General features: G+C 47.8%; 1 protein-coding gene across 13 annotated transcripts in view; it reads right to left on the bottom strand.

Moving 5' to 3' along the window:
* The window catches only part of MICAL3 (microtubule associated monooxygenase, calponin and LIM domain containing 3), a 293552-nt gene that overhangs the window by 54432 nt on the left and 228575 nt on the right, over positions 1-10545 (bottom strand). For all 13 annotated transcript variants that reach the window (XM_014529900.1, XM_014529902.1, XM_014529903.1 and 10 more), the window contains 5 exons: positions 7008-7121; positions 6073-6219; positions 5562-5644; positions 2489-4319; positions 1874-1968 (listed from right to left, as the gene is read on the bottom strand). In XM_014529900.1, coding sequence (XP_014385386.1) covers positions 1874-1968; positions 2489-4319; positions 5562-5644; positions 6073-6219; positions 7008-7121 — 2270 coding nt within the window. The remainder of the gene's footprint in view (positions 1-1873; positions 1969-2488; positions 4320-5561; positions 5645-6072; positions 6220-7007; positions 7122-10545) is intronic.

Genomic DNA, 10545 nt, shown 5'->3' with positions numbered 1-10545 from the left:
GGGGTGGGCGGGGGGGGGGCGGAGGGGGGGGGGGGGGGGGGGGGGGGGGGGGCCACGGGAGGTTGGGGGGGCTGATCGGGCCCCCATTGGGCTGGTTGGCTGCTGCAGTGTGCATCATAGCGACTGGTCTTCCGCCATTCAGGTCGCTTGGCTTTTATATATATAGATTATTTAGTATTAGTTTCAGGTGTATAGCACAGTGGCTATTAGACAATTGTATAATTTACAAAGTATTCCCCTTGATATTTCCTGTAACCACCTGGCACCATACATAGCTATTATAATATTATTAACTATGTTTCCTAGGCTATATTTTACATGCCCATGACTATTCAGTAACTATCAATCTGTACTTCTCAATCCCTTTACCTTTAGCTTCTATTCTTAAAAATACACAGTGGCTTGCTCCTGCTCAGCCTGACTGCACACTGCAGTGGGAGTCAGGACATTAGTATCCCTCACAGCCTCCAACAAAAGGCCCATCTCTGTGGGGAGCATGTGGAGCGTGAAGTGCTTGGATTCTAGGAGTGGGGTCCATGACCTGTCATTTACGCTGATGGGGAGAAGCTCCTTGTGTGCCCCAGGCCTTCGAGATCCAGGGAGAGGCTGTGGTCAGTGAGATATGTTACCCAGATGACGGCCTTGGCATAGCCAGCTTGGGTAGTCTGGCCCTCAGCATTTTGCTAGGAGGTTTCATTAATCAATAGAGAAACTGTGGAGAGACCTGACCACAAAAGCAACCACAGATGGAAGTTTTTGACCAACTGGCTAAATGTCTGCACTAAGGCAAAGTGAACCTTGGACCACTATTCTCCTTCTTGACAGAACCCCTTCAGGACCCCTAAGGCAGTGTTTAAGAACCCACATACATACCCAGAAGAATTTCTCAGTTTAGTACTAAAGCTACTGTGTGGGAACCATAGCAGGGAGCACCTGATGCCAGGTCTCTGCGGGGAGTTGGATACAAGATCCCAACCATAACCCAGTGTGGCCTGGCTGGGACATGGGGAAGCTCTGCAGATGGCTGGGGTGAGATGGGAGGCCTGACTCCTGAGTCAATCAAACCCTATTCTAGGTGTCCTTCTAGGAGAATGAACAGATGCAGAGCTGGCATGGCCCAGGGGGGACGAACAACTCAAGAATGAGATGAGAACCGAAAGATTGGTTTCCTCTGATTTGCAAAGTTATTAAATGAGGAACTAGATCAAGCCAGGAGGAGAGAACTGGACACAGACCAGCCATGGCCTCCCTGGAAGTCAATGGAGAGGGAAGACTCAAATCTAAGCCTTGGGAAGCCTTGTAAAGAAGGTACAGAATGTTCTGAGGAAGTTTTTCATTAAAAAAAAGGGAGCTGAATGTAGCTGGACCTTCACCTTAGACAGGAGGGTAAGTGTGTGCCCACGGCTAGACAATGGAGATGGAGTAGGAAGGCTCCCCATCCAAGCCTTGGCTGGACCCTGGGAACAAACAACTCTTTTCCTGTCACTCTGGGCACTGGTGGGTGCTACTCACGTGGGATTTCTGAGGACAAAAGAATGAATGGACAACACTGGGCTGCTTCCTAAAGACAGAATGAATCTTTGGGCATGAAATGTCTGTCTTCACCAGAACTGAACACAGGAACTCTTGCCATAGAAGCCAATAACCCCTAGCTGCTCACTGAAAAAGCCTGAGATAGGTCCCTTCTGTGTCTTCTACTTGGACCCCTGAGCAAGACTCAGGATTTGTATGTGTCTGCTGAGAGCTCGTATCCACCCCTGCTTTGAGATTTGCTTTCCTTTCCTCCACCTCATCAAAGACCAACACTCAACAGAGGATAGGAGTCGAGATTCCCAACCCCTCTGAAGCCCTACTGCTGACCAGGCCTGCGTACCTCTCGCTTGGACTTCTGGGAGACCCTCTCGAGGATGTCGTCGCTGGAGAGGTCAGAGTCCTCGGAGAAACTCAGCTGGTCCCGCAGCTGCAGCTCTGTGGGGATGGAAAGAAGGGGCAGAGTGAAGACTGTGACCAGTCCATAAGTACCACGGTGCTTTCCTGATTTCTACATTCACAAGAATAGCCTGGGGGAGTGGGGTGGAGGTTTGTTTTCTTTCTAGTTTGAGTGACTCTTTTCCCATATTGGGGAGCCAGGAACTTGGATGCTCACATCTGTTCAGACAGGATGGACCAACACGGAATAGATGGTGCCCAAAGAGACTGCCTGGAACTCCCAGCAGCATTGCCCTCCGTTAGGTTGATGCGACTTTAGGAAGTGCATAAACCTCCCGTCTCCCTTAACCAGCTTCAGGCTGTTTTTTAGAATTATCCTATTAAGTGGAGTATGTTCTGTGAACCCATGGTTCAGTTTTCTTCTCCCTACCCTGTCAGCACAGCTCTAAGAACCCTTGGGGGAGCGGCATGGGGAAGGGACCTTTCGAGAAGAACCAAATGACTGAAGAACGCACACCTTATGCTCTGCCCCAGGAGGGGTCCCTTGGTGCTGATGTACCTGCTCTCACTATTGGAGACATCCTGTGCTTGCTAGAGGCCACAGTGGCACCACTGGAAGGGGTGCTGGAACAGGACTTGTTGTCACCCTTCTTCTTCTTGTCCTTCTTATACCCTGAGAAGACTGACTTCCACAAGGACCTGGGCTTGGCGGCTGCTTCCTCCAGGAGATCTGGGCTGTGTTTCTCCAGGGGCCGGCCCTCACCTTTAGATTTTCTCTCCTTGTTTCTACGGGGGGAGAAGAGTGACGATCTCTTCTTGCTCTTCCCACTAGAGCCCTCGGATGAAGTGACTGAACCATCTGGGGCCCCTGAGTCCAAAGTGGGGGAGAGGAATTCCTCACTAGTGTTTTTGTGCTTCAAGGTGGGCTCCTCAGGGCCTTTGGGCACCGGGTGTTTAGGGGATTCAAGGCCAAGGGCTTTGCCTTTAGAGGGCATTGAGGAGGCTTTGTGGCAGGTGCCTCCTGGGGGACTGGAGGTCTCAGCCCCAATTTCCATCTCCTTCATCCGACTCAGCTGTTTGGCCATGGCATCTCTCAACACCTGGCTCTTTATAGACTTCTCTCTGGCTCGCATGCGCTCTTCAGCCAGCTCCTTGGCTTCTGGAGAGACTACAGGTAGCCCCCTCTTCTGCAGTTGGACCCCGCTCTCTAGAGTAAGTAACCTGACATTCTCCTTGGCTAGGGGTGGGGGGAGGGCCTTGTCAGAGAGGGGCCAGCAGGAAGGGGGTGTGAAGAACTGCAGATCTGAGTCCTCGGTCTTGTCATCATATGTATCCTCCACGTCATCAGCAAAGGGTATCTCAGCTACACTCTCTACAAATGACTTCCGTACCTCTTCCCAGGGCAGCTGGGCAGGCTCTCGGGGGGGCCGCATAAAGGTGGCAGGTGTGGGGGGTGGGATTACGGAGGCCTTGGGCTTGGTTTCCTTCTGCCCATATATCTGATATGGCTCCCTTTGAAGAGTTGCGGGCTCCTCGTCCTGGGGTGGGGGTGGAGGCGGGCTTGAGGGTGGAGTAAGCATGGTGGAGTCTGAGGTATTGAAGCTCTGGCTGCCCAAGGTCTTCATGTTGGAGGAGCTCCCATGAAGGCCCAGCCCAGAACTGCTGGATAGGTCTCTCCGCTCCTCATGGGAGCTTTTTAGCTCTCTGTCAGATGGGGACTTGGGGGTTGGCAGAGAGGGCTGGTCACTATCCGACTTTGCCAGTCTCTTAGATGGAGGTTTTAGAAGATGGAGCCCCTCATCCTGAGGAGACTTCTCAACTGAATAGGATTTTAGGGACAATGGCTTAAAGGCAGGTGAGGGGAAGCTGTGCTTGGGCCCCTTGCTCCGATCCACGGGTGTGAGCCCCAGGCTGCGGCGAATTTCAGCGCTCTTCATCCAGAACTCTGCCACCAAGTCGTTTGGCTTCAGGGCCTCGTCCATAGCAAGAGGGCTGCCCAGTCTGTCCTTGGCATCCCCTTGGTTCTTCACGTGGAGGGGGGTGAGGGGGGTTGATGTTTTCACTGGAACAGGCTGGAAGCATATGGGGGACTTGGTAGGGGATGGAATGGTGGCCTCACAGGAAGGTTTAGGCTGGGAGCAAATGGGGTGCGGAGTGGGCGTGATGGTGGAAGTGGCCAATGGGGACAGGCCCTGTGAACTAACTGGAGAGGTATGTGTCCTGGCTTCCAGCAGAGCTGCTGGCTGGGACTGGATGGGAGAGTGCACAGCTTTCTGATCAGTGGGAACTTCTGCTTTGAACTTTGCTTTGGAAACCAAAAGCTCTGGGAAAAGGCGCTCCTTGGGCAATTTCACTTTGATAGCCTCAGAGGGGAGTGGAATCCGGGCCCCCTACAGAAAAAGAAGATAGATGGAAGCTGTTTAGAGGGCAGGGACTTAATGATCAGCAAAGATCCCTTAGGGAGCTTTCTCTCTCAAAGAGCCTGTGCTTGCTGAAATAAATTCCTCTCTCCATCCTTTAAGCTATTAATCAAATTGCTCTAGGAGAACCTTTCTCACTTTCTGTAATTTTTAAAACCACTTCCTTAGTTGAACAGACTCAGTTTTCAGGGTTTGGCTCACCTCAAAGACATCCTATATTCTATGTGCACTGAAGTGAGTGCTGGTCAGAGGACACTAATGAATTCAGCTCTCACTCCTCAAGAGCTCCAAGATCTCTGATGTACGAACATAGTGGCCAACATGGTAAGAAGATTAAAAACATCTATTTTTTTTACAGTCTGTATTATAAACTGTCCTCCCCAGGAAGCTCAAAGATCCAGATATTCCTGCACATATCCTTATGCCTTGTCCTCCCATCACTTGTCTCAGTAAAGCTCCTCCATCTCAGACGTGAAATCACCAAATTCATCTCGCTTCTTAGAATCTCAAAGATCAGAGCAAGCAGACCCAATCTTCAGTTTGGACTTCCCTCCCTGATCTTTTCTCCAGAAAGTATTTTCTAAAACATGTTCCATGGGACATATTATTACAATGTGTTTATATAGCATTCTTTAGTCTGTGGTTCACATACCGCTGGTAATCTGGGTAAGTATTTTTAATTTTAAAATTCATAGTTCAGCCCAGCCAGTGGTTGAGCATCGACCTATGGACCAGGAGGTCATGGTTTGATTCCTGGTCAGGGCACATGCCCTGGTTGCGGGCTCGATCCCCAATAGGGGATGTGCAGGAGGCAGCTGATCAATGAATCTCTCTCAATATTGATATTTTTATCTTTCTCTTCCTCTCCCTTCCTTTCTGAAATCAATAAAAATATATTTGAAAAAATAAAATTAAAATTCATAGCTCATTTTAACAGAATATTAAGAAAAATACATCTGTCATATAGAACCAATGATTCCACATATATTCTTGCTTTAACTTAAAAATAAACTTATTTTTGAAATGGTATAATATTTGGACAAGACGAAGTATGATACAATAATGGGATGACCCAGGTTTGGAATTGGTGCAGAACAGGGTGAGGGAGATGCTACCTTGTCCCCGCAGGCGAGAACTGAGCTGGAACCCCACTCCTGTTTTCAACAACCCCACTTAGCACAAGAAGCCAAAAAAAGGGGCTCACACTCTTACCTCTCCCACGGGGCTGTGGGCAGGAGAGAACAGAACAGCTTGTTCCGAAGGGGACCAGGTGGGACTGGAGACTTGGGAGGGAGCTAAAAAGAAGAGACAGAGGATTGACAAGAAGAAAAACTCCCATTCCCACTGAGGGTGCCTCTTCTAGCCAGCTCTGCGGTGGGGTTGAACCACTGGTTGACCACCTGCAGAGATGGAAAGAAGAAAAAAGGGAATGTGCTTCCCCAGGGCGTCCCGTATGCAACCTCTGCTTGTGTCATGTGTATGGTCTGTGACAAAAAGATTTGAGCTGTATCTGCTACCCTTTCATAGCTCCAAATTACACACAGAAAGGGGCTGTTGGTAAAGCCACGTGCAGGGCCTGTGCATAGGGGGAGGAGGCCATTATCTGAGGCTGGTATGATGTGTGCCCGCTCTGCTTCATGACCTGTACCTGTGGTGCCACTAGTCCTCAAGTGGCTCTCAGCAGGAATTCTAGGAGTGGCTTCTCCTGTGACAGTACACTTACCTCTCTTGTTATGCTGTAGAGTGGCAGGGGGTCGTTCGTCCTGGTTTTCTGAGATGTTCAGCTCCAGATCCGCTTCTACCACCTCTTGGTGCTGCTTGCAAAACTCTGTTTCAGCATCCGATGGGCTGTCATCAGACCAGTGCTGATCTGGCAAAGGGAAAGAAGAACACGGAACCTGAGTGAGGCCTGCTCCTTTCCAGTCTCCTGCCTTCCTTGGAGAACAGAATGATGACTGTAGCCTGGACCAGGCTCTGTTCCCCAGTGGGGCCCTGCTTGCTGGTCCTCACCCAGTTTCTGATACTCAGACAAAAGCACATCCTCTGCAACACGGTACTCTACTATCTTCTGAAATACAGCCAGATGACACATGATAGGCCGTGACAGAAAGCAGAACCGTGGGCATGATTGTGGAGGGCAGGCCTTGCTGCTGGGCCCACCACCCACTTGCATTTCTCTCCTGTTAGCACTGCCTAGCCCTGCTACCCCACCACCACAGCTGAGGCCATGCTTCCTTCACTATCTTACCTGGACTGCTCCTCTCATTTTTCCCAGCCTAATCCTTTGCCCTTGTTTCCCAACCAACCAGGCTATAATTCTTAAAATACCATCTCTTTATATCTAGCTTTCAGAGGGCATCTACTGGATTAAAGGCTCTGTATAAAGCCTCAAATCTGCTGAGTTTCTCACCCACAACTTAATGAATGCAGGCGATGTTGAATGGTGGCTTATGGGAGAGTGAAATAACAGGTATTCAAGTTAGTGACCGAAAATGGAATGAACCAGGAGATCTATCTGCTGCCTCCCCTGAGCTCCCTGCTTTTGATTAATGTGTATTGTTTTTATCTTTCCTGAGTTCAAAGCACTCTGGCGTGTCCTGCAGTGGGGAACAGGGTGTTCACCATGGTGGAGAGGGGAGGCTCTGGGGTCCCCCATACCATCATCCAGCTCAGCACCAGTGTCACCCGTGTCCCCATTCTCTGCTGCCTCCCCTTCTATTTCTGCCGGCTCCGAATCCACATCTTCCTCCAGGCCATCCTCATCAAATGGGACTGTAAAGCAGAAACAGTCAAAGGAAGAAAAGGAAAGACAGGATAGGGAGACTGCCTTTGCAGGTGGGAAAGCAGCAGTGCTTCTCCCCAGGCTGTGATGCGAAGACCACTAGAAGGGGTAGGACAAATTCTGGCAGAAGTGGCAAATTCGCTTGGGATAATTTAGAAATACTTTTCTAAAGCATAACAGGGAGGGATAAGGGGATATGTAAAGTTCATTTTCTGGATTCAGGACTAGCACTAATGAACTTCATTTCTCCTGAGGAACCAGCCCCTATCCTCTCCCTTCCCACATACACACACACACACACACACACACGCACACGCACACGCACACGCACATTCACAGCTGCTTCAACCATCTGGACACTTAGAACTTACATTAACAGTTTGAAGAAAAAGCAATTAAGAAAGCAATGAGCACTGCTTTAAAGGATGCTGTGACATGCCAGTGCTATCCAAGACTAACAGTACTCACTTGTCAGGAGTCCTAATGGCTTCTTCTAGTGTTCGAAACACAGCAAACCACAAATCATTGTTTTTGTTTTATTTTAATTAGAAAACTTTATTATTGCCCCTGCCCCAGGTTCTCACTACCCCACTGTCTGTGTCCATGGGTTATGCATATATGCATACAAGGTCTTTGATTGATTCCCTCCCATCTACCCACTCTCCCCAACCTTTCCTCCAAAATTCTGCACTCTGTTCCATGCTTCCTTGTCTCTGGATCCACTCTGTTCATCAGCTTATTTTGTTACTTAGATTCCACATATGAATGAGATCATGTGATACTTGTCTTTCTCTGACTGACTTATTTCACTTAACCTGATTTCACTCTCCAGGTCCCTCCATGCTATCTCAAAGGGTAAGAGGTTCTTCATTTTTGCTGCTGCATAGTATTTCATGGTATAAATGTACCAGAGCTTTTTTATCCACTCATCTACTCATAGGCACTTGGGCTGTTTCCAGATCTTAGCTATTGTAAATTGTGCTCCTCCGAACACAGGATTATACATTCTTTCTGATTGGTGTTTCGGGTTTCTTAGGCTACATTCCTAGAAGTGGGATCACTGGGTCAAATGGCACTTCCATATTTAATTTTTTGAGGAAACTCTATACTGTTTTCCATAAAGGCTGCACCAATCAGCATTCCCACCAGCAGTGTACTAGGGTTTCCTTTTCTCCACATTCTCGCCAGCACTTGTCATTTATTGATAGCAGACATTCTGATACCTCATTGTCATTTTAATTAGTATCTCTTGGATGATTAGTGACTTAGAGCATTTTTTCATGTCTCCTGGCCATCTGTGTGTCCTCTTTGGAGAATTTTCTATTTAGGTCCTTTGCCCATTTTTTAATTGGACTGTTTGTCTTCCTTTTGTTAACTTGTATGAGTTCCTTATATAGTTTGGATATTAACCCTTTAGCAGATGTACAGTGAGCTTTCTTTTATTTTGTTGATGGTTTCTTTTGCTGTGCAGGAACTTTTTATTTTGATGTAGTCCCATTTATTTATTTTCTCCTTAGTTTCCTTTGCCCTAGGACCGTGGTCAGCAAACTGCAGCTCGCGAGCCACATGTGGCTCTTTGGCCCCTTGAGTGTGTCTCTTCCTAAGCCTTAGGAGTACCTTAATTAAGTTAATAACAATGTACCTACCTATATAGTTTAAGTTTAAAAAATTTGGCTCTCAAAAGAAATTTAAATCGTTGTACTGTTGATATTTGACTCTGTTGACTAATGAGTTTGCCGACCACTGCCCTAGGAGATGTATCTATCAACATATTGCTACAAGAGATGTCTGAGATTTTGCTGCCTACAGTTTCTTCTAGGATTTTTATGGTTTCCTGACTTACATTTAGGTCTTTTATCCATCTTGAGTTAGTTCTTGTGTATGGTGTAAATTGGTGGTCTAGTTTCATTTTTTTGCATGTTTCTGTCCAATTTTCCCAACACCATTTATTGAAGAGACTGTCTTGACTCCATTGTATGCTCTTATCACCTTTGTCAAATATTAATTGCGTGTAATGGCTAGGTTGATTTCTGGGATTCTCTGTTTTGTTCCATTGATCTACATGCCTGTTCTTGTGCCAGTATCAGCTGTTTTGATTATGGTGGCTTTGTAGTATAACATGATATCTGGTATTGTGATTCCTCCAACTTTTTTCTTCTTTCTTAAGATTGCTGCAGCTATTCGAAGTCTTTTTTGGTTCCATATACATTGTTGGAGTATTTGTTATAGATCTGTAAAATATGGTGTTGTTATTTTAGTAGGGATTGCATTGAATCTGTAACTTTCCTTGGGCAGTATAGACATTTTAATGATGTTGATTCTACCAATCCTAGAACATGGAATATTCTTCCACTTGTTTATATCTTCTCTCTCTTTTTTTAGTGTCCTATCGTTTTCCAAGTACAAGTCTTTTACCTCTGTGGTTAAATTTATTCCTAAGTATCTTAATTTTTTGTTGCAATGATAAACGGGATGCTTTTTTTTTTTAGTTTCTCTTTCTGAGAATTCATTATCTATATATATATCCTATATATTAAGAGAGGAATATGCTAATTAGCCAGGATGCCCTCACAGGTAACGTCTGGCAGGAGCGGGTGGGCGTGGCTACATGCCACACAAGGCCAGGCACGTGAGGCTGCGTAAAATAAAATAAAATGCATTCACTTGCCCGAAGACGACAGGGTTCAAGGAGGAAGGGCTCCAGTTTCGTTTTCTCAGCACCCAGCTAGGAGGCCTCCCTGGGGTGGCTCTTCCCTCCGAGCCTTGCGCAAGATGAGCGCTCCGTTCTGGCCCGGGAGCCCCAAAGGGAGGCAGAGCGAAGTGCTTTCCCTCTGGGACCCCGCTCTCCCTGGGAGTCCGGCACGGAGAGCGCTCTCCCTGGGAACACGGAAATCCGCCTCCCGAGGTGACTGCGTGGCAGCCAGGCCTGGCGAGCTGTAGAGAGGGCGACCTACCTGGAGGCCACACAGCCGCCATAGTTGAAGTCGCCCTTGATGGAGGAGCGGAGGTAGCGGGGATCAGAGTCGGCCATGTCAGCAATGGAACCCCAGCTCCCTGCTGAATAACTAGAGCACATGGACCTCAACAGTCCTCAGTCACTTCCTGAGCAGCAGTCAGCCCCGACCAGGGATCAAACCCGAAACCTGACAGAATGGAACCCAGACCTGTGGCAGTGGAGCTCCGACCCACAGCAGGGGCCAGGGCAGCCAGACGGGTTTTGTTGAGGGCCCCTGACAGGCAGCCCGCAGCGCAGTGGGTTAGAACCTCCTCCTGATACAACAAGGTTGCTGGTTGAATCCCTGGTCAGGGCACATTATGCAACCAAAGAAAGCATAATAAGTGGAACAGCACACTGGTGTTTCTCTTGCTCCCTTCCTCTCTCTAAAATAATCAATCAATAAAAATTAAAATAAA

Source organism: Myotis brandtii, unplaced genomic scaffold (genome assembly GCF_000412655.1).
Source record: "Myotis brandtii unplaced genomic scaffold, ASM41265v1 scaffold7, whole genome shotgun sequence".
In the NCBI taxonomy this organism is placed as follows: domain Eukaryota; kingdom Metazoa; phylum Chordata; class Mammalia; order Chiroptera; family Vespertilionidae; genus Myotis; species Myotis brandtii.
This window is presented reverse-complemented; position numbering and strand designations above follow the sequence as displayed.